The 23,865-nt window shown below is 42.5% G+C and overlaps 1 protein-coding gene across 2 annotated transcripts in view; it reads right to left on the bottom strand.

The window, feature by feature from the left end:
* The window catches only part of HECW1 (HECT, C2 and WW domain containing E3 ubiquitin protein ligase 1), a 258,160-nt gene that overhangs the window by 65,072 nt on the left and 169,223 nt on the right, over positions 1–23,865 (bottom strand). For both annotated transcript variants that reach the window (XM_055709166.1, XM_055709165.1), the window contains 4 exons: positions 12,414–12,556; positions 10,299–10,399; positions 7,652–9,019; positions 4,139–4,240 (listed from right to left, as the gene is read on the bottom strand). In XM_055709166.1, the coding sequence (XP_055565141.1) occupies positions 4,139–4,240; positions 7,652–9,019; positions 10,299–10,399; positions 12,414–12,556 (1,714 nt within the window). The remainder of the gene's footprint in view (positions 1–4,138; positions 4,241–7,651; positions 9,020–10,298; positions 10,400–12,413; positions 12,557–23,865) is intronic.

Genomic DNA, 23,865 nt, shown 5'->3' with positions numbered 1-23,865 from the left:
AGTAGGACTGAAGTTGTACCTCTTCTTGCTATACCTGGAAACCTACGCTTTATGAACAGTTCCCACCCCCTGAATGCTGACCCTGGCTAAACTCAGTTCCCATACCTGGGTTGGTCCAGCCAAGTGTAGGCTCTCTGAAGTCTATGGCTGGCTGTCCCTGACACATTAATTCCACAAACCTCAAAAGACAGGCACTGGAAGTCCTTGGAGGAATTTTCTCTAAGACTCCAAAACAACAAGAGACATGTGCACACACGTTATTTACTTCAAAACTGACTCTAAGTACCTCAGTCCTTATAGACACAAAGCCTACAGAGTGTCTCTCACAGCGAACATCAACTATGCAATTTTAAAGAGCACTCTCTCTTCCTCCCACCAGGTAAAGTTTCCCAAGGATGTTGTAGCTATTTCAAGAACAAGATCACAGCTTTGGGGAAACGTCGTCTAAAACATAAGACAGTGAAAAATAGCACATCAAGTACAACAGATGCACATTGAAGGAAATGAGACTGACACATACGGCAGGCTGAAGGCCAGAGTCTTGCTGAGCACGCTGCCACTGGTGGCAGGCGCACCACCGTGGGTGGGGAATGGTCCTTCTGGAGCTATGCATTATCTGCAATATCCTCAAGGAAATAATCTTGGCCAGATTAAAGGTGACAGGATGTACCTTAACATCATGAAGATCTTAGTTTTCCTTGCTGTTGTCTGGCAAGGGACAAACCCTAGTCCTCACCTCATGCTATCGTGGTATACACGTAACAAGTTGAGAACAGTAAGGGTCGATGGATAATTAGAAGCTTGTAGGAAATGCTGTAAATCCACACCCTAAGACAGCCTACAGAAGACACCAACTGGTCATATTGGTCTGATCATCAAGCCTGCTGATGGACACTTAGCGAGAATACTACTACCCGATTACACAGTCAAACAAGGGCTTCTCACAATCCAGCCCTGTGCTCTAGAGGTTATGTTGCAGTGTCTCTAATTAAATGCAACTTCTGAAGCATAATACTTAGAAATCTAGGAGCAACGAAACTTGTCCAGAGCTTGGGAGGTCACAGTGAAAACATCAAGTCAGGATCACATAGACTGAATTGCAACTTCAGGAAGGCTATGTCTATTGGAGGTATGAGACAGTCAGCAGCAGTATGTACAGACATGAACTAGACCTGTCTGGGAGCGCTACTTTATTAATTGCTTTACGGGTATATACACCTGAAACCATGGGCTGACACTTGCATCGGCATGCTAAAGTATTAGGAACTGTGTGTCACATGGCTTTTGAGAAACCTGCAGCAGCACTGCTCCTCACAACAGCATTCCTAATCAGCTAAATAACTTCTTTTGGTCTCCTGGGAAGGCTGTCAGAGGGTGGCAGGTGCCGATACTTTTGTTGTACACAGGTGGCAGGTGCACTTCCCGCCTTCCCACAAGACAACCTGTAAGTCACACACGTCACTGAAGCTGCAGATGATACCAGATTTGTGGACAGATGGATGGGTACCTGCACAGAGAGACGAACAGGCTGACAGGTGAACTAACAGACAGAACTCTGCTTCTGAGCTGTGCTCAAGTCCCTTCACACTACTTCAGGGGCACAGGTGATCTAGGAAGCAGCCATACCTCCTCCGGGTCTTTTGTCAGTTTTTCTGTGACTAGAACAGAGACTAACCTCCACCTAACTAACCTTCACAGTAAGAGCATGCTGGAGCTCTTGGGTGGGGTGGGACAGTACTGGTTCTGTTCTGCAGTAATCCCTCTTCATCAGCTGAGTCATATTTCGCAGCAGCCTCTGAAACTGCTCTGGTTTATACCAGAAGATGCAACTTTTTCTGGCAGGACCATAAACTTGGCAGGGCAAAGCAAATACGCTGCCTTTCCCTTTCCGAGCTCAGTCACACCTTCAGCAAAGAGCAGCTCTGAACTGGGCACATGTATTTTTCTTGCCTTCAGTTCTGTAGGGTTTCCAGCAGTGCTGGCAAACATATGCATAATAAGAGGTGACTATTAATGCTGTCACGAGGCTGTACAAACTCTGCAAATCTTCTGTCAACCTTGTATAGGCCTTAACATTCAGACTGGTCATTATGGCATTCCTACATCAGTAATGCATCTGTTCTACCTTACTGAAATAACACTGTCTGAAATTAAATTTCCTCCCTGAGACCAACTGTTGTGGGGTTACCACAAAACAAAGTTATTCAGAAAACTGTGCAAAACAGAAGAAGACTGTCCATGATTCTTCATGACCGAAGTCAAACCGGTCAATACTGAATTTGCAGCACTGGCAAACTATCTTCAGCTGTACTTATGGACAGAAGCTAATGTTCCATATGAGAAGTAAGCCAGGTTTGCTCATATAACTCAAGTTTAAAATATAAAGTTTATTTCTTTCACATGATTGGAGATCTATTTATCTAGGATGAAGAGGCATTAAAGACACTGAGACAGTCACAGCGAATGCTAGAAGAAGAAACATTTATAGATTAAGGCTATAGTTTTAATTTTGAAGTGTCCTTAAAATTTCATGAAGAATTTTTGGAAACAGGCTTTCTAGGTGGTATTATCCAATTCAACATTTTTGCCCTCCAAATTAACTTAGTACAGTCTGTTCCTATTAAGGCCAATATATTTAAGCCCACAATGTCAGCCTTTATTGTTAAAATTACGTTATATGCAAATGCTAAAATAAAATCCTACAGAGGGATTGTACTGTATTATCACACATGCATTTCATGGCCTTAAACCCTGTTGTGAAAGCAATTGTGAAAACCAATGGTAGAAATACTTGCCTTTTAAGGATAATTCTAAGGAAGAGGAAAAATGTATTCAGTTGGTGATGGAAGAACATGGAACAGATTCACAGTATGTTTTGTTTACCTGAGGTGGCATCCGTGTCCTATCATTAGGTCACCTAATGGGGAATATGCCCTATTTGCGGGGTGTTGAGGTAAGAGTGGAAGGAAGAGCAGTATTTGCCTGTTACAGAGGTAACTGTTCCCATTTCATCATTCACTAGCAAGCCACAGTGGGACTCTACTAAGACTTCATTGGGCTAAAGGCATTTGAATCATTCATGCTACTGTGCAGCTGACGCCAACATTGCGGCTATTTTTGGCTTAGGGAATACCGACAGCGTGGTTGGTAAATGATGAATTATTTGTCTAGGACACCACAGGCCAAGTAAGTGTGTCCCCTTATTGTGCTTGGAAGAAAATAGAGTGCTCTGTTTATATGCCTGGCTGTTCTTCTGAGGCGCTGCGCATTTTAGGTTGTTAAATCCTGTGCTGAAGTTGAAAGGTGACCAGCAGCACGTTGCAGGGCATAGAGTGCGCTCTGCTGGGCTCTTAACGCCAATGCAAAAAGTGGGGTAATCCAGGAATACACAAGGGAAAGGCTACAAAGACAAGTGAAAACATCTCCAGCAGTTGGTTCGGTGGTAACAATCCCATATTATCAGCCTGCTAACTGATCACGCTACTCAAGACCGTCTCACTTCTATCCAATGCACCTGCAGACACCATTAAAGTCCAAAATGAACACAAAATTCACTGATTATCAAATCCAAAGACAGGACAACGAGACCACTCTACATGAGCTGCCTTTTCCCAGCTTCTGCTGGTTTTGCTGAGATTTGGATCTGTCTGTCCCAGGAGCATCCTGACTGTGGAAGGGTTTCTGCTGGACCTGCAAGCAGAGCTGACAGACCACAGGAACAACCACCTCAAACCATCTTTGAAGCTGGTTATAGAAATGTTATAGAAAAATCAGAGTACTTTGCTGATACACCACCCAGAAAGCTTTATAGGAAGGCTTCTGGAACATCTGACAGACACCCACTCATCTGAGTCTAAACACACTGACTGGAAACAGGGAAATATTACTATTTTCATTTCATGGTAGCTAAGGAAGAAGACTGACCAAGGCAGATCGAGTTTATGGAGCTTGTCCAAAATAACACGACAACACTTGAAGTCCGGATCAAATAAGGGAAACAAATGGGCATATTGCTTGGATCCTGGAGAATGTATATACAGAGCAGATGGGGTTATTTAGAAAGACATACTGACCTCTACACTGTTTGAGTTAACAGGAAAAGCTGAAAAACGCAATAAATTAAAAAACTAAAGCTTACTTGGTGGAAGAGGCTCATCGATAGTTGGGTAGTGATGATGGTCAGGCCTCAGAGAAGGAAGTTGGCTGACTGGCTGAGAATTATGGAGTAAAGGACAATCACCTACGGACAAGATATTCAAGACATTGACAGTCATTCACGGTTTTTACAATGTGGTTCAAAAAATGTGCTACTGTAAAACAAGTGATTATTTTTTAAATAGGTTAGCCTGGTGTACGAGCAGCTCTGGTTATTCCTACTTTCAAGCACTATTTTAATAACAACACATATGCCAAAGAATTATTAAAATAATGCAGTCAAGGCTCTGATCTCACATTTGAGTCAATGCTAAACTATTATGGGCCAGATTCTGGACTCATAGACACACAAGTGTAAGCGAGAGAAGAATCAGGCTTGATCTCTGAGAAATACTGTGCACGTACAACCAAACTCAAGCTTCTGCAGAAACTGGCAGGAAAATGCAAAATCCTGGTTCCAACTTTTAATTCATCCCAGCAGTGAAATACGAGGCTAAAAGCTGCCTTGGATCTTTCCATGCTTTTCCAAAAGATCAATGGCTGTGTAAGTGGACTGGAAGGGCAGGATTTTGCAGTCCCCACAAAGCAGAAGGTCATCCCCTTCTATAGGTATTTTTCAAAATTCAAAGAATCTATCTTGAGTGGAAGGAGGAAGAATGAGAGAAGGACCAGAAACAGGGAGGAGACAGGTGGTAGAAGTGGTAGAAGAGGAGACAAAAGACAGTGAGACATAGTCAGGATCCGAGATAAAGAAGGAAGACCTGAGATACAGAAGAGGGAAAGAAGAAGATAGAGGGACACACAGTAGACAGTGCAGAAGAAGTTTTTAAACTCTAACATTGTACATATGTCTATATAGCCAAATATGAAATAAGTTAAATCTAAGCAAATGTCCAAAGTCATGTTCTGTTGAAAGGAATGAATAACTACAGATCCAGTCAATGCTTACAGAATCCTTTAAGAAACTAAGAAGTTATAGTAGGGATGAGAAAGCATTCCTTATCTTAGACTTAACTGTGAGAACAAGGAACCTGCACATTAAAACTTCGCAGGTTCTAGAATTAAGATCCCTTCTTGGTCTGTCCTCAAAATCTTAGAAACCAGGGCTATTTATCCTACTAACAGACACGTTTTCATATTGTGTGGTAACAGTTTTTCACTATAACCTTCAGCTCCTGGTGGGCCTGTTAATCCAGATACAATCTGAATTGCATAAATATAACATTTACATGCATCAGAAAGATGCAGCTTAAGGAAAAAATACATTTAGCATTTCCAGCATCACCAGAACCATTCAGCTAAGCCAAACTCATTGTGTGCTGGCTGGTTTAGCTGTCTTTAATGTCAGAATCTTAATAGCCTACAATAACCTTTTGTAAAAAGTCCAAACATATAGCTATCAGATGTAAAAAAAAATTACCAAAAAATATTTTTTTCTTTAAACAACTGACAGCTCGAAGGCAGAAGCCAATTTTGTATAAAACTGTAAAAAAACCTCACACCATCCAGAAGCGAGAAAAATTGCTTAGACAAAAATACTCCCTCTTCTAGGTGCTCTGATGATACCGTATGGCCTGTTAAATGTCTTCATTAAACACTTGTGTATAGGCGTATCTCCCAGTTGCCTCTGCTGCGTGTTTTGAACAGACAGCAGAGTTATGTAAGTTATTACTCAGTGCTAAAAGTCCATCTCTCATAGCCTTGAAAACTACGCTGTTACTACAGGTGTTGTAGCACCAACTACCACATCATCCATCTGCGTTTCTTTACTTACCTCACCATAATTGACTCTCCCCTAGTCAAGATAGTTACGCCAAGCCAGCGGAAGCATGGTAGTATCAGTCACCTGGAGCGGATGGAGGTGACCACATCTACTGTATTTGTAAGAGCTGCCAAATCACGATGCAACGTGCACATTTCCTGAAGCACCCCCGGTGGTATCAAGAGTGCTAAGAGCCAGGCTGCCCTTCAGACATACTCTCTCTCTCAGTTAATCAAAGCAAAGCCACCATTAGCACTGCAGTGCCCTTTATACAGGCTCAAGGGGCACAATCTTGGAGCTGTACTGAATCCATATGCAGAAGACACCCTCTCCCCCCACATCCCCTCTCAAAAATACACACAGTCTGAAATAACCATCATGTCTGTAAGCATGGTCACGCACACACACACACGCGCTCATGCCCCCTTAGGTATACTTGCACATAAATGCTGTCCACACACAAAGACCCTTGTCTGGAAGGAAGGAAATTGGGTTCTATACCTCTGTGTACTTCTGAGAATTTAATTCTTTGGGCTGGATTCTGCTCTGCAGAGCGAATAATTGCCTAGGCTCAACTGTTGACAAAATCTTTACACAGTCCAGTGTGTAAAGCCACCCTTACACCTTTCTTTCTGCTGGGGTAGGGTCTGTGGCAGTGGAAAGTGGGGGTAAATAAATTGGCAATAGAGAAGGAAAGGGTAGAAGGATGCTTCAGTTGGGGTTTCCCAGTGACTCCTAAGTACGCTATCCTTCTGCTGCCATTTTAATTTGGTGTCACTTATAGTTGGGGACAGATGACTTAGGATTTGGAGATGCAAAGACTACCTCTTGACCTTGCTGCATACTCCTTAGCTGCTGCTGAGGCCTTTACTTCTTCAGCTGGAGAAAAATGACACACTAGCTGAAGAAAAGATGAGTGATCAAACCCACTCTTCATGCAACTCCATAAGACATAAAATGAGTTACCAAAGGGAGGAATTTAACGTAATGGTTTGGATGGATTGGGAAAAACCAGTACCTAAATTATAAAGGTTAAAAAATACTTTCTTTAGTATGCTTTATCTCTAAAGAAGGATAAGGAGATGAGAATTTTGTTCAATATAATTCCATTTTCAAAGTACCTAAGCAAAAAAATAATCTCCATTGAGTTGCCCTATGGTCTGTGAAATCTGAGGTGGAGTTGTTTGATACCTGGGGAACTGGAACAAACAGGGCTAGAGAACTGGGTTTGTAAGAGACAAATATTTGCATTTCTCCACGCTTATGACTGTGCACGGCTACTAATCATATACAGAAACTGGTCCAGCTCTTTAGCTGGTGTAAATCAGCATATCTGCCCTTTGACAAGCACAAGCTGTTCCTCTCACTGACTATCAGAGACATGGCAGCACATCAGATATGTGAAATGGAACAATCCCAGGAAATAAGGAATGAGTTGGTGGATGTGATAATGCTGATCTGCCACATAACTACAGTAGCTAATCTTGATTTTATAATGATGCACGTGTATCTACAGGAATCCATATATACAGATCCCGATCTGATTTATTCGGTTTTGCTGGGATTTTTCAGAACAGGCTCAATTATCCAACCCTCCCTGATATCTGGCCCAGCTCACAGCCCCCAAATTTGTACGAAATAAACCGTGAGCTATCTGAAACCCCGATTATCTGATGCCTTCTGCGACATCCAGATAATCAGGGTTGCTCAGCGCATCGATTCTCAGGATCTAACCTTCTCTTCTGCTGCTTGGACCTGCTACTGGGGTGTCTAGACTCTCTGTGGCTCTTTGTGGGTTCCCACCATGAGCTACTAGTTCATCTGGCCACTGGGAGGAGCCATCCACTTGCTCCCTGTCCAGCTCAGGGCTCTGTACTGAATCTGGCACTGACTCAAAAGCACTGTTCTCATCATCATCATCATCCTGTGAGGAAAAGACCGTGCTCTCAGAAATCTTTGCACTGTCGACGGAGGAAAAGCGGGTATGGCTGGAGAAGCGATTGTTACTGTCATAACAGGAGGTGCTGTAGCAAGAAGTGCTGTAGCAGGAGGTACTGTAGCAGGAAGTGCTGTAGCAGGAGGGGCTGTAGCAAGAGGTGTCACACGCCTCACATTCATTGTCACCGTTGGGCCTGGAGCTCGACTCGCTCTCGCTTCCTGTCCTGGGGTGTTCCCCATCCAACAGCCCATCATTTAAGTCAGAGAGTTGCTCATCCAAGGTCCCAGGAGGCACCGTGCTCTGGCTGAAGTTCTCTTCAGCCTCATTTTCCAGAGCAGGCTCTGCTGCCACTGTCTTGCTCTCACTGACCACCTCCTTCTCCAGTGCCTCCTTGACTGTAGACTCCTCATCATTCTCCCCACCATTGCCACCATCTTGCTCGTCTTCCCCATCACTGCTCATCTGGGCTGAGGGCAGGCTGTGGAGCAGGTTGTGGATCCGTATGTAGTGTGTGCGAGGGGTCTCTGGCTCACCACAAGCTGAAGCTATGACTGTTTCAAGTTCAGACACAGGCAGGGAGCACGGCCTGTTTTTCCTCTTTGCTGTGGTCCTCAGTTGCAGCCTGTTGTCTTCCTCCTCCTGGGCTGAAGCCCCTTCTTCTTCCTGACTCTTCTCTAGGTCCTTGCCAGCATGCACATCTGCACTCACCTCATCAATATCTAACGTTTCTATGCTGGTCAAGACACCACCTTCTCCCTGAGTACCAGAATTGACTTTGTTATTTTCCCTAACTTCAGTCTCAGGAGGAGACATGCAAGCCAGCAGAGCCAGCTGCTCCGTGAGGTCCGTAGCACTCAAAGTCGGCAGCACTTCTCCTGGGATGGATTCCAAGGGCTCAGGAACTGGCACCGCATCAACCTCCCCATCTCCTGCTAGCTCTTCATTTAAGCTGTTCTGGTTGACTTCCCCAGGTGGTTTGACAGCCCCTGGGCTATCAACACTGTTCACACTGTATCCATTTAGCTGTTCTGGAGCTGTACTTTCTGAGGTCACTGTGTTGATGCATGGAGGCTCACCGAGGCTTTCCTCTGTGGGGTTGTTCACAGGGCTTTCCTGGAGGTCAGCTGGCTCAGGATCTGCACTAATGGAGACCTCTTCATCATCTGTATGAGACAGGAAAAGAAATTACTTACTCCTTCAACAAGAAGTGTTGACTGAACCAGAGGTTTGGCTGTGAGGGCATAGGCATCCACAGCAATCTGAGAAACTTAAAAGCATAAATGACAGGTGAAATGTCTGGGCACCTGAGCAACTATCAAAAAAATGCCAATTTTTTTTTTTTTTTTGGCTAGGCAGTGTTTGTACAGTGGGTTTAACAGGGCTTACCCATAGTGGTAACCTGTATGCAGCACCCTGCGTCCCTGCAACATAACCTCAAGGTAACACCTTCTTGGAACTCCTCTTTGACCCAAACTGGCATTGAAAGGAATATCGTGGGAATGACAAGGAAGTCTTCCCTGAGGTTTTAATGACATTTTTCTTGTCATGCTGAAGCTGACAGGACTCCACAACAGATAACTTAAAAAACTGTTTTTCACACCCCTGAAAGGCATACACTTTCCCCAAAACATTCTTTGATGTGATCCTCATCTGTACCGCCACATCCCAGATGCCAGATAACCTAGGCTCTTTCATGCCATCCAAATAGTAAAAAGACAGAAGTCAGGGTTTTCCAGCAAGGGGAAGTTCACAGTTTCCAAATACTAATGCAGCTGCTGCTGGCTTGACAAAGTGTACCTAAGAGGACGCTACCACACAGAGGCAAAGAGTCCCTGAGTAACACTGCTGAGACACTGACATGAAAACCAAGGTTCAAACTTACAGCATCATGACAGTGACTTTCTAATAACTACAAGAGAATGTCAATCTAAACCAAACCAAAAGGGAGGGAAGGAGGGGAACACTGAGTATTTTTTGGTTTATTTTTTCATTAAAAATAATCAAAATGAGAAAGTTTCCAATCATCTCTGCTATTACATTCTCCATTTTTACTTATGAAGTGCTCCAATGCAGATGACTACAAATAACAGCCCATCTAGCACCTCCCCAGGACAGGCGATAAGAGAAGCAAATGAGACTTTAGTTTTCCACCTCTTCTCTCCCCATGATGTAGCAGAGTACCTGAAGCAGCCAAGAACAGGGGGATATAACACTCCAGTAGCTCTAAGCTAAGGGGAAACAGGGAAGAAGTTGTGACTCACGATGCATCCTGTGACAGGGGACTTTATGCACTTTCCTTTGCTCATGACTGTACCTAAAGTCCCAGAGCAGCCAGGAATGAATTCAGATTTCTGAGGAGAAAACACGCAAAACAAAACAAAAACAAAAAAAAAAAAAAGAAAAAAAAAGAAAAAAGAGATATGGGTTAAGACTGAGAATTACCTGGATGGATGGATGAAGTTATCTCAAATCGGAACTGCAGCTGGCCACTGACATGGTCTGTAGGAAGTCTGCGACCCAGAGTGTAGCTTACAACCCTGTCCCTGAAAGAAAACAAGTATCGTCACAATAGACTATAACCTACCCAACGTCTACTGTGCATAGATCAAGCTGCTGTGTCCTACAGAAATACAAAATAGTTTTCAAAGTCTATTCAACCCAGCCATGAGGGCATGTTGACTTGCATACGAGAGAACGAATGACAGAGGAGAGGACAATGTCTTCAATTACAATGGAATAGCTGAGTCAGTGAATAAGACAGGCTTCTGGGATACACAAGCACATATGTATATATATAGAGAGAGAACGGTGGGAATGGAACTTCTGCAGTATGGGTATGAAAATATTGACATGGGAAGCGAACAACTCCCACTTCATCTATTGTAACAAGACTTCACTTCCTGTTGATCTGACCATATCTATCCTTCTGCAGAACCTCACGTGTCTGAATTTCCTTCCCTTCACCATCTGCATAAAATTCAGCTTTCCTGTCCTGTACAGGCCAGTCCCCGCTTACCACCTTCTCTTTTGAAACTGGCTGAATGACTGCTCTTCATCTCTTTCCACCCCTCTTACCTCTATGAAGCTGAAATATCAGGAGAACACCTTCCTGACAAGGTTGATCAATGTCTCCATTCTGTCCTTGTGCAGGTCCCTCCCTTTGCCACACTCCATCCACCCCTCAGAACAGAATGAAACTACAGAAGAGATTAACTTCCCAGCTGCCCAAAATGAGGCTGAATCAATGTTTGCAAAGCATTTTTTGAGCGTAAAGGCTTCACTGAATAGTAATATTTATACACCTTTTGAAGAAACATAGTTTACTTCCAGTTGGGCCCAATGTATTTGCTAGGATAGTTTCACATGCATCAGAAACTCATATAAATGAGACTATCTCAGGATTTGCGTATGATCTTTCTAAATTTGTGTGTATACTTCTCATTGAGCTTGCCTGAGATTTAAAAGCCACTATGGTATCAAACTAAGCCAGATCTAGGTTCAGGTTGGAAGCACTGCTCTTGGCAAAGCATATCCTTAGATAGCAGTGTTTACAATAAGGAAGTAAAATAGGAAGATATGATCAGAAGATGATGAGAAATCTTCTTATACAGGGGGAAGCCAATGATATCAGTTATAGGGTTCTACCTTCCCCAAGCTGTTCTCTTCCATCTGGTTTCTAAAAAGCTACTCTTATCTTCTCAACTTTGAGAAACAGGGAGGCAGCTTAGTCCCTTCTGGTAGATTCAGCTGTCAATATCACAGCCAGTTTCTGAAACAGCTGTTAGAAAACACTTCCAACAAGTTCAGCTTCCTGCTGTTCTGCTGAACCGAGATCCAATTTTCAGAAATGCCTGCTTGGAAACTGCATTGTGTATGTCCTCCTCAGGACACGACTCTTTCTCTCCCTGGTCCTCAAGGTCTGAACCTTAGAACTTCAGAGCCAACTGTTTGGCTTTGTCTGAATACTATCCATCGCCCTCACATTGGTTTGTGTTACTTTGGCAGCGTACACCTTCCCAGGACTTCCATGCAAAGGGGAAGCAGGGCAGGGCTTGTGAGCTCAAGTGAACTAGTTATTCCTTGGCAGCAGGGTAGGGTCAGAAAGATTTAGTTACAAAATGCCATGTGGGTTTTTGTAAATAATATTTCCACTGCCCAGAAATTAAAGGGGGGAGGAACAGATCTGGCATGATTTTAGCCCATAGGTAATTCCAATTCCCTGAAACATGAATACAGCCTGTTGATAACATTAAGGGAATATTCAAATTGAAAATATTGCACTCTCCAGATTCACAGCCATGATACACAAAACAGTCTTCTTTCCTAAATGCCAGCTCTCACTTTACAAAATGAAATGGAGAGGGTTATAGAGGGAATTCTTTGTCTGGCCCATAACCCTATAAATTCTAATTAAGAACAACATAATTCATCAGACAACTGTCAGTTTAATAACTCCCCCTCAACATCATTATATCACTATAATGATATATCACCAGGGACTTCAAAACAGCATCACACTCATTAAGTAACAGAAAATAGCATAAGCAGCACATTTACCCTATGGCATGTCTTTCCAAGAGGCGTTGAACCGGCATAGAGAGTTTTCCCAGGAAACGCTTGATGATAGGTCGGCTCTTTGCAAATTTGTCTTTAACTTCTATTTCCAGGACATCCGTGGGCAGGGAGACAAAGCTGAATTGCTGCAATAAATGAAGAGCAAAGAACATGAAGCTGGTGGCTGGGCCACAACTCCACACAGTTGCTATCGGCTCTTTGACCCGTGTTTTTCACAGGACAGAAACAGCCCTTGGACCCTGAGGCACAGGCCTGCAAAATAAAAGGAGCTTGGCCTCAAAGTAGGCGGGTGAAAGCACCCTATAGGGACTGTGTAATGCTGCAGAGTCAGGCTTAGGGAATGCATGAATTTCATTTATTCACGTCATGGTAGCATCCAAACACTCTAAATGAGGCTTGCAGATTGTAGGGACAGTACACTTACAGAAATGTAATGAACTCTGCCCTAGCAATGATCATTGATCTAAATGTAATTGCATAGATTTTGGGTTTTGGTTTTATTCTCCCCCCCCCAGTTCTAAAACTTTAAATAGCTGCATGTAAGTACATCCGAACTGGCAGCCTGAAGAGATTGAAGAGATGTTTAGTCAGCATTTCCCTCCAAGTAAAATTAGACCTCTTCAAATCTGACTCTCTATTAGTGGTACTTCAGCTGTGAGGCGCACCTCAGTGGCTGAGAAGTGAGGAGCTAGTGAGGTGAAGGACACATCATATCACAATTTTCAGGTAAGTCTTGGAATCCCTCCCTCTCTTGTTCATCCTCGCTCCAACTTAAAAAGGAAAAGCTCTGAAAATACTGTTTCTCTGATTAGTCTCCTAAGCTGGTTCACACCATGGTCCCACAAAGAGCTAAGTCAGAAGGTAAGCCATGGCACAGGCTACTAGAACAAACAATACTGGGGAAGATCGGAATGGCACCATCTAAAGACGCTGTCACCAAATGCTTTCAAACAGGTGATGACCACCTCAGCTGGTCTGGTCTTAAGAACATATATTTTTACTTGTAGGTAATGTTTCAATTAGCAGGCAAATCTGAGGGAGGAACAAGGGGGGTGATGTTTTAGGCTGTAGGACTGAGGAAGTCCATGTGTACAGCTTCCAAGCATGGGGACGTTAGGGAACCTGGAGGGTTGGGATCTCCCCATAGGGAAAGTAAAGCTCGATTTCGGAATAATAGTGAAAAGCAAATCTGTTAGATAACTTGGCCTTGCTTGCTCCTAGACAGCCTTAATTCAGTACAGAATTGGAGTGGTGATGCAGGTCACAATCAGATCTGCTGTTACCAGAACATCAGCAGTCAAAAACCCCACACCTCTGCTGTGGTGCACCGCAGTAGGAAAACGGTAAGCCTTCTGTTCACCTAACTGAAAGGTCAGTATTGACCTGGAAGACAACTTCTGTAGTAAGTGAATACTGAGATGGATAAAAGGATTTTCTAGCTTTCCTGCTGCCAAAAATAACCTCCACAACAGAACCATGCTCTGGGTTATCAAGGCTATCGAGGCCTGGAGTTAAGACCTAATTTTCTTGCTCTATTGAACCATGTATCTAATTTTCAGAAATGCTTAGTTCAAACAGCTTCAAGTGAAACCAATGAGTGGGATATTAGGTTAATCAGGCCCTGCAAAAATGAAAATAATCAGAGAAATACAATTCAAATAACAACTAAAGTGTTATTTTCTTCTCATTTCCTGCCGCATTTTTGCAACAAGTGACCAAAGAAGATTAATCCAACAAAGAGGAGAACATTAATTCCCCACATATATTGAAAGATGCCTTGTAAAACCAAGTTGTTTACCATTTCAGTTTCACCTGCTAAAAACCTGGGGTAAGTGCACTTCATGACACTTAAAAGGAAAGCAGAAGAAGGGAATTAACTTTTAATTGAATGAGGTTATTGTAACACACAGCAATTTGCCATTTAATGAATACTCTGTTATTATGCTGTTAACACCTATATCGTGAAAATGTCTCTGTGGGTTACAGCATGCATACACACGTGTTCCACTTAGGAATATGAGTGGAAAATAAAATGTAGGTTAATGATCTGTACCTTCCTATGTTATAAATATTTTGTCATGGGGTACAAACTCTGAGGCAAATCAGAATCTGCATGGACATATGTTTCCATAATATCAGGCAGCACCAAGCCTGACAGTTCCTTCCTTGCAAAAGAAACACATTGGCATTTTCCAGAGTAATTATCAGCACCTGAGCAGACAGTATGGAGCAAGGTGGGCTGGAATTTACCAAAGGAAACATTCTTTTTTCCTTGAACAGCTGTGCCTCTCAGACATACAAAAGCCAGGACATTCTGGTCAATTTGTTAAATCAAATCGTGTTCTGATTTCATCACCTGCCAACCATGTTGCATCTGGGGATACATGAGACTGTTCTGAGACCAGCTGCTGGTCCATGATCACAGTTCCCAAACGCTTCTTCTAGGAGAAAGTTCTGATGCATAAAACCAGGAGCACCTTAGAAATACAGTTAAGCCTTTAAGAACAGAAGCATCCAGTGGAGAAGCTCTAAGGTTTTGCCTTTTGGAAAAAACTGCAGTATGATACCAAATGTGAACTCAGTGAAATGGGTTTGGAGACAGCTTGTAAAGTAGTGATAATTCAGTTTTCCGTTACCCAAGCACTTGTTCCTGCTGTCACTCTCATCTAGTTTAATACTTAATAGACAAGACTTTTCTAAGGCAGTCCCTGACTGTGGATGCCTCAGGCTCAGGCCATCCACACTGGAAAGCCCAAAGGAATCCTCGTTTGCAGAACGCACGGGCCTCTGGCCCTTTGAAAAATGGATCCCAGCAAACACCTAGGTTTAAGAACTCAGAAACTTAAAAACGCATTTTTAAAAATCACCAATCACTTTTGAAAACATGTAGGTTCTTGTGATAGTTAAAAATGGGACTGTCTTCTTTGGATGTGGATGCAAATCACCTTCACATCCTACTTTCTCTCTCTTCCTTCACCTTCCTTTCTGACAAGTGCCAGCCCCGGTAGTTTAGCCACAAAACATCAGCCACATTTACACTGTTCAAAGCCTTGCCCTTTACTATTCCTACCTGTATGGAAGAGAAAGGACCCTGCATTTCATGGTCTTCTCCAATATAACTAACACAACACAGTAGTAACATATTACTGCTACAATAAGTTACATCCTTGCCTTACCTCATATTTGCTAATTGTCACACAGCAACAGCCACTTTGTGAAAATGACAACACCAACTTCATAGTTGTGTTGTTTGTGGTTCTTTTTTTGTTTGTTTGTTTGTTTTTTTTTTTTAAAAGACACCAATTATAAATTCTGCAGTACCCTTGGGTTCACACTCAGTGATGTTGTGGTTAATAATTCATCCCAAGGAGGGGTGAGAAAAGGCGGCTACAAGATCATAACAAAGTTAAAAATCGACTCTTCAGGACCAGGGAAATTGAATGTGGCTTTTTACCTGTGCCCACAAACTACACCACTGATAACCAAAAGTGCTCCATTTTAAGAATGTCTGCTGCCATTTTTTCATGTTATTACAATTTTTATGAAAGCCTTATATTATTTGGACTTTGTTCTTATTATCACAACTCTTAGTGTAACAGAACTAACTCAGAAATTAAGCTTTCACATTAAAAACAAGTATAACGTTCATGGTTGCAGAGAAAAATGAAAATACAAAATCTTGAGTACAATGAGCCTGAATATATTATTTTTAAAAGACTTCTGACTTTTCTGACAGTCACTCCTTGAAGGCAGCTTCTTTTATGTTTTGCAGCTGGCACTGGCTACTATGCATTTTGTTTCACAATCTAAGACAGCAGTCTTTAAGCTGTACATAGTCATTGGGACCACAGCTCATTTTGTGGGCTTGTTCATTAGCTAGGTGTTGGTGGGGCTTTTTCCCCACAAAAATTTAAGCTCCCGGAATCACAACCAGCAGTGCAAACACTGCAAGACTGGTCAAGAACTTCATGGAACCTGCTGGAAACTAAAGACACTAAGGTTTACACTGAGACTAGCTGTAGAAGGGTGTACTGAGGTTTACATAAATGGGCTTTTTTCACAGCTGAAGAACAAAGTAAAAATATAATTTCTGGTAGTTTTAAAATTCTGATGTTCTGATTCAAAAATTTTAGCCTTTACAGGTGGCCAGAGGTCCACCAAACATGACAATGGTTGCATGGGTGTTTGTGACTGTCTGAGGCTTTCTTTGCACTTGAATACAAAAACTCCAGTGTCACGGATTTCAACATAGGTGTAAACTCACCTAGCACAACACTATAGTTTCAAGGCTAAAGCCCCACCCAAGGAGAAGACTTTATTTAGTGACTGATTATGCAGGTATTTGGGTAACAGCAGAAAACACAACACCTGAGAAGAACAACTGACAAAAAATTTAAGTGATGGTGTGCTGGTTTTGGCTGGGATAGAGTTAATTTTCTTCGCAGTAGCTAGTGTGGGCCTGTGTTTTGGATTTGGGCTGGAAACACTGTCGGTAACACAGGGAAGTTTTCCTTACTGCTGAGCAGCGCTTACACAGAGCCAAGGGCTGTTCTGTTTCCAACAGTACCCCACCAGCGAGAGGCTGGGGGGCACAAGAAGCTGGGAGGGGACACAGCCAGGACAGCTGACGCCAACTCACCAAAGAGATATTCTGAGCCATATGATGTCTGCTTAGCATATAAAGCTGGGGCAAGAAGGATGTTTGGAGACATTCAGAGTGATGGTGTTTTGTCTTCCCAAGTAACTGTTCTGTGCGATGCAGCCCGGCTTTCCTGGGGATGGCGGAGCCACTGCCTGCCCATGGAAGCGGTGAATGAATGCCTGGTTTGGCTTCGCTTGCGTGTGCAGCTTCTGCTTTACCCATCAAACTGCCTTTATCTCAGCCCATGAGTTTTCTCACTTTTACTTTCCCCATTCTCTCCCCCACCCCACTGGGGTGGTGGGGTGTGAGTAAGTGGCTGTGTGGTGCTTAGTTGCCAGCTGAGGTTAAACCACAACAGATAGCTAGAACTTGATGTTTTTACTCGACCCCTAACCAAAATTCAAGTAAAATGCATTATATAAAATGTGAGGGAAAACTCTTGCAAGATACCACTGGACCTAAAATTTGTCTATGATCTACAGCAGTCAGTGGGTGAATGGATAACAAACAAGAAGTTACTGTTCTCCGATTAGCTCAAATCGGTAATTAACTACAAGGTTGCATTAGTCACAGTGCATTACCCTGCATATCACATCAACTATTGCTTGGTACCAAATGACTCCCAGAACTTGAGATGATACAGGACACAGCACACTCCACAGAGGAAATGGCAGACTGCCTCAACAAAACTGCCAAGGAATTACCATTAGGAACAACTTGTTTCTCACAGGGTGCCTGGCCCTAGAAACAGTCTCGGACCCCATCTTGTCCATGTAGTCTGTCAGCTGGACCCTTGTCTGAGCCTTACCAGCTAGGAATGAGAGGGTTCCTCTTTATAGGTTAGATGTAGATGAGTGGAGATCACGGACACCCTCACAGTGAGGAGCACCATCGGAAGGATGAGGTGGTCAACCAGCAGCCCCTGTGTCTGGTCTGGAAGAATCCCAGGCTGGAAAACCTCCAAAGATAGGGGCTTTGGAAGAACATGCAGGGAAGCTCTGAGTGCTGAGCTCCAGAGAGGAAGACCTTTTTATTTTCCTCTAGAAATGTATTAGGATTGTTACAAGAAATGGTTATCTGTCAGGTAGATGCCTAAAAGGAACCTGCACACAGAAAGGCTGAACAAAAGAAATGATTCCTGGTATACTGTGGAAAAATAGCATGTCATGAGCAGCAGTATGGAGACCTTATGGAGACCGATGTTTCCTGATCCCTGGAATACATTGGCCATGTCTGCATTAGGCAGACGTGTGGTACAATGTGAGCCGTCCTGGAGAGCAAAGCAGCTGGTGTTGTGCACCTGGTTACCACAACCAGACATGTTGCAAGGGTTTTACCACGAAGTTGACTCCGGGCTGGTGCCCTGGATTGAACTCCCATTATTGTCTGAAATGTGTTAGCTACACTCCTGAAGCACATCTCTTGGCTTACTTTCCGCCAACAGTAATTCAGTTCACAGACTTTAAGACGGCTGAGCAGTGCCTTTAGTGGGGAGATCATGCTTTGAAACTGCTCTCATGAACAAAACACAAATACTATTGTACATGGTCCCATTGAATCATTAAGAACCCTGACTTACAGAACATTAGTAATCGTGTTATTCTCCTAGGGCCTTCTTCAATTAAACTTCAAACTGAAAGAAGGTAGATCTAGATTAGATATAAGGAAGAAACTCTTTAGTCAGGGTGGCAAGACACTGGCACAGGTTGCCCCAGAGAAGCTGTGGATACCCCATCCCTGGACGTGTTCAAGGCCAGGCTGGATGGGCTTGGAGCAACCTGGGCTAGTAGAAGGTGTCCCTGCCCATGCAGGGGGTTGGAAATAGTTGATCTTCGAGGTCCCTTCTAACCCAAACCATCTGGGGATTCTATGACTAATTCCTTTTTAGGGTGCTCTTGCATTCCTCTGGAATTGTGATGGCTAGGACACTTGCTCTAGAAAGAAAGCCATTGCATCTCTCTATTCCCCCCACTTCTTTAGCCATTTCTCAGTATCTGTCCCAACTTATTAGAGCGGCAGGAGATCCAATGATTGCTTTGTTCCTACACATTCAATGAAAAGTGGCAGCAGGATAGGAGGGAGAGACCCTATTAATCCCTCACTAAAAGAAAAGCTGCAGCATTATAGCACATCTTACCAGACACTGGAGAAACTATACCAGGCACAGCCTTAAAATGCCCCAGCCAAAGGAAAAACTTTAGTTGATATTTTCTCAAGCACCAAAAATCAACACACCATAATTCATGATTTCCATAGAAATACAGAGATGGGAGGGAGCGGGGAGAGCGTAAGTGACATGACAGAGAGAACCACATCAATGTATTAAGTCTTCCTGGGCTAAGCAGTGGCTCTGATCAGCAGTAAGTCATTAGGATTCTCCTCTCATTTACACAGATTTTACACAGCCACCTGCTGCAGATTCACTCTCACAGCGACACAAATCAGAATCAAAGCTACCTAGAATCAGCTTACGCATTCATACTCCTACAGCATCTCAGTGACCTAAATGTAACTCTGATTTTACATTACTGCTGCCACCTTCAAAAGCAAGACCTGAAAACACTGTAGTAAACACCAACTGGCGAGTTTCAGACAGTAATCTACTTTTCAGTGCCTATTTGTTTCCAGACCCAACAATGGTCTTACAGACACGGATGACTAATTTTCTTCATGTAAACAGACCCTGTGGGGGTTTAAGGCGTGACTTACATGGTCAGGAATGAAGGCACAAGCTACCGCTGACCTGGCCGAATACATCTGTATCCATTTATAAGATAACAGAATCCATCTCCAGAGCTTGAGAATCATTTTCATAGAAAGCCAGCTAATGATGATGATTAATCCCTGTGTTTTATTTTTACCAATATTATTTGCATCCCTGAATATAAATAGTTCACAGTGAATAGCTCTCAATAACGCTATCAAGGAAGTTGTTGAAGTGAACAGGGTATGTCCATTAGCATCAATTAGACAAGCTAAGTGTGAGTCAAGTTGTTTGAAAACAGTCAATGTAACAACCGGTGAAAGGTAGATAAATCAATACATTGGTGACAGGAAGAATTAGGCTCTTGATTTGGAGTTGAATAAGCAATAGAATTAAAAATAAAATTTATTTGTGATATCCATCATGTCACAGGGATGATACAAGCAGAAGTAAATCTTAAAAGCCTGTAAATTACATTTGATGGACAATTTAGTCTTTCAGCTGAATATTTCATTGGTGGGTTTTTTGTTTCAAATACTCCAGTGAAACTTAACAGTCTTAATGCACTTGCCACTCTCCATTCTGTATTATTCTGCTCCCCATTCAAAAACCTCCTCCACACATCACTGGTGTCCCAGACAACACTACTGATACAAACAACTGGATAAACCTGTGAGGAATTTCAGTTTCCTAAACTTACTACAGTACTTACTCCTCAATGACAATACACAGTATTGCAGAGACAGTAGTGCCAAACACAGAGCTCCACTGCTGCCAAAGGCTGGGACATGCCTACACATACTCCAAGAGAGTCCTGGAATTCAGCAGTGACTGCAGGGTGCCAGATCCAACTGCAGTGCCTTATTCCAGCATGGCACAACGTGTGGTTTTTTGTCCCTACAGTAAAAGGCGTGCACATAAATATCTGTTGCTGTTCTGAAGTCTGATTTAATCCCTTCTACTGAACTCTTCAAAGCCAGACAGGGCCTTCAGCAGATTGGCTTCCTAGATTTCCCCCTCAGATTCACTCTCTCCCTGTATTGGAAAAAAGGAATAAAAGAATTCCTTCCCATCTATTTCATGTATTCCAAAACATTCAGAGACACTAGTTAATAGACTCATCATGAATTCTCTCTGATGGCTTAGATAGTTCTGCAAGATGTCTTTTTATTCATGGCAAATTTCAGCCCTAAAAAAATCAGAAATTTAAAAGAACTTCTGGATGAATCATGTGCAAACACTGCTTAAAGAGTCAGGATTTTTCTTCATCTTTCACACATTGTCTTATGAATTTATTAGCGCAGCACAGACTGAAAATATTCAAGTACTCTCATGAGTACTAATTTACAAAATTAAGACGACAGTCTTGTAGATACAGAAGTTGCAATTAAAATGCATTTCTAGAAGAATAACATATGGAAAAAAAAATCTAGACATTTTTTTCATCCCATAACCCATTCTTGAAGAAACTCAAGTTGTCTTGATCTTTCACACTTCAGTCATCACCAGATATTAAAAAACCCTGCAGCTGTAAAATCACAGCTTTTCTATGCAGTCAAACTATGTTTTACACTTTATCTGGCCATGTGTACAGAAATAGTATACAGTGCATCTACCACCCACAAGGCTTTACTCAGTCCCAATGACACCTTTGGCAAAACACACTGAATTCAGGATCTGGATTTCACTGTACTTACATTGAATTTACACTTAGGTGTAAATGCCTCCAAGTTTCTGCAGCAGATTCATTTGTATTTGCCAGTAGGAGGGGGAGAAAGGTAATCTAAGTTAAACAATAAATAAGTAGTTCAATCATTGTGATGTTCCTGTTGCTTTTTTTTATTTTGGACTTCTGGTGAAACCACACAGTGATTCTGTGAGGCCATGGTAGGACTGTCAGCATTTAGCACTCTGAATATTAGGACAAAATTTAAAAATACAACTTGCTTTAAATTCATACTGCTGATTTGAATATATTAAAGCATCTTTAATGGTTTAACTTTGTTCTGCAAAGATTCATCTTTGATCAAGCATCCCCCGCTTGCATCACTCTATGTTTGTGCTACATTAGGTAGCACCCATCATATGAGCCAACATAAAGCCTCAAGAGAAGCACAGAGCTAAGATAACCCATATTGCATGATCTGGCTACCTCGATAAGGCATCTTTCAGTCCCAATACTGTTGGGCGGTCCATCATGTACCAGCCCAGCACTCGTGACCACAGAATCAGTGCCCAAGTTATCAATCTGCATCATAAGAAAAGCAGTCGTATATAACCCCAGCACTCAGTCAGGTGCATTCATGTCATCTTGGCATTCTTGCAGGAAGCATCCGAGCTCAGTATTCCTATTGCTGACGACGGCCCGCAGCACACAAGCCCTTTCTCTCTAGCCCACCCCCCTTTGGCCTTCCAGCCCCTGATTTTCTGCTGGTAATCTGAAGAGACAGGTTCCGTGAGAACTTATTCAAGTGCAGTATTTTTGAAAGGTTGCGGGTTATCTGAGGCGCAGAGAGTACAAGTTACACATGTGCAAATACTGTCATTCTGTTTAGCAGATCTGACACATTAACTACTATTTGTTAAGTGCTCTTGGAACAAGGTACTGAACACCTCTGCTTATACACATCAATTAATTCACCAGTGAAATGCAGCTATCTTCAGAGTGATAAAGCAGCCACCCAAAACACTATTTGGTACCTCAGCTGTAATTTAGTAGTATTTAAAAAGGCTGAGACAAAGAAACAAACAGCAAAGCTGCAGGGAGTTGAGAGCGTTTTTATCCTGGTACTGGGCTCCCACTTTAAGGCAATCTACTCTTCCACAGCTAGAATTAGCGGAGTTGAAATTCAATGAGTCATTTAACTGATGACACTTCCTGCTACTTTAAATATGTTGGATGGCTGCAACAGCCAATTTTTATAGTCATCTTACTGGCCATTCCTTGAGGGTCTCTACCCACTCACTAGTAAATGAACAAAACCTGAAGCAGCAGTTAGCTCAAACTGCCACGGTTAAGAAATAGCATAAATATGTCTAAGGGGAAGTCCAGAGGCCTGAAGTACTTTATCTGCAAAACCACAGAGAGAATTTCCTAACCAGCTGGAGGTAAGTGAACTACTTTTTAAATCACTCTGCTTTGTTGCTTATGATCCTCAATGATCTCTACTGCTTGCCTGAACTACCTATCACTTTACTGTTTGCTGACACATTAAATGTTCTTAAAGGAGCTTTTCCCAAAGAACATGGCAGCAGACACATTGTCACGATATGAAACAATATGGGAATGGTATCATTATTTTTCTAATATCAATATTAAAAGAGACATGATCAACATTCACCCTTCTCAGTTCTACTAGATGTACAGAAGATACGGAAAGCAGGCACTTGCTTCTGAGATTTCCTTTGCATTTCACCTCAAATCAGCACAATCGACAACTCGTCCAACTACGCTCTTACAACACGTAGACTGCCAGCACAATGTCTGCTTAACCTAGGGGTTTACAGTCAAGCTGTCCAGCAGCATATGGTTTCCAGGATCTCACTTCATTTAACGGTACAGATGTCGCTGAAGAGCACATGAAAACCTACAGAAATATCACAGAATGCCACCTCGCCACCAGAAGATACCACCTGAGCTTTAACCTGTCTCAGTGAAAAATTCTTTGTGTGAGGACTCTTTCACCTCATGCAGAGCCCTGCAGCAAGTGACAAAATGTCACTCTTCAATTAGTAGGAAATTTCTATTTCCTCTTGTCCTCTTGTACAGTGTATTGCAAAACAGAGCAATGGAAGAATACCTTTAAGTCAGGATAACTTGTGCTGAACAATATTTGAATGGCATGTGAAATGAAGGTGATCATCAATATTACATGACACACATGAAAAATTGTCAGAGGTATCATCATGCTCCCAGACTGTTCCTATAATGCTGGTGGTTACCACGCAAATAGAAAAATCTGGTAAGTATATGAGGGGGAATAGCAGAATGAATGAATATAATAACTTAATTAAATGACTCATCTCTTAGTCTGTAGGACTTTATTTTGGTGTTGAGGCCCTACAAAACTTAAGTCTACTCTTTCACT

This window comes from Falco cherrug, chromosome 4 (genome assembly GCF_023634085.1).
Source record: "Falco cherrug isolate bFalChe1 chromosome 4, bFalChe1.pri, whole genome shotgun sequence".
NCBI lineage: Eukaryota > Metazoa > Chordata > Aves > Falconiformes > Falconidae > Falco > Falco cherrug.
The sequence above is the reverse complement of the archived record's forward strand: the minus strand, read 5'-3'. Positions and strand labels throughout refer to the sequence as shown.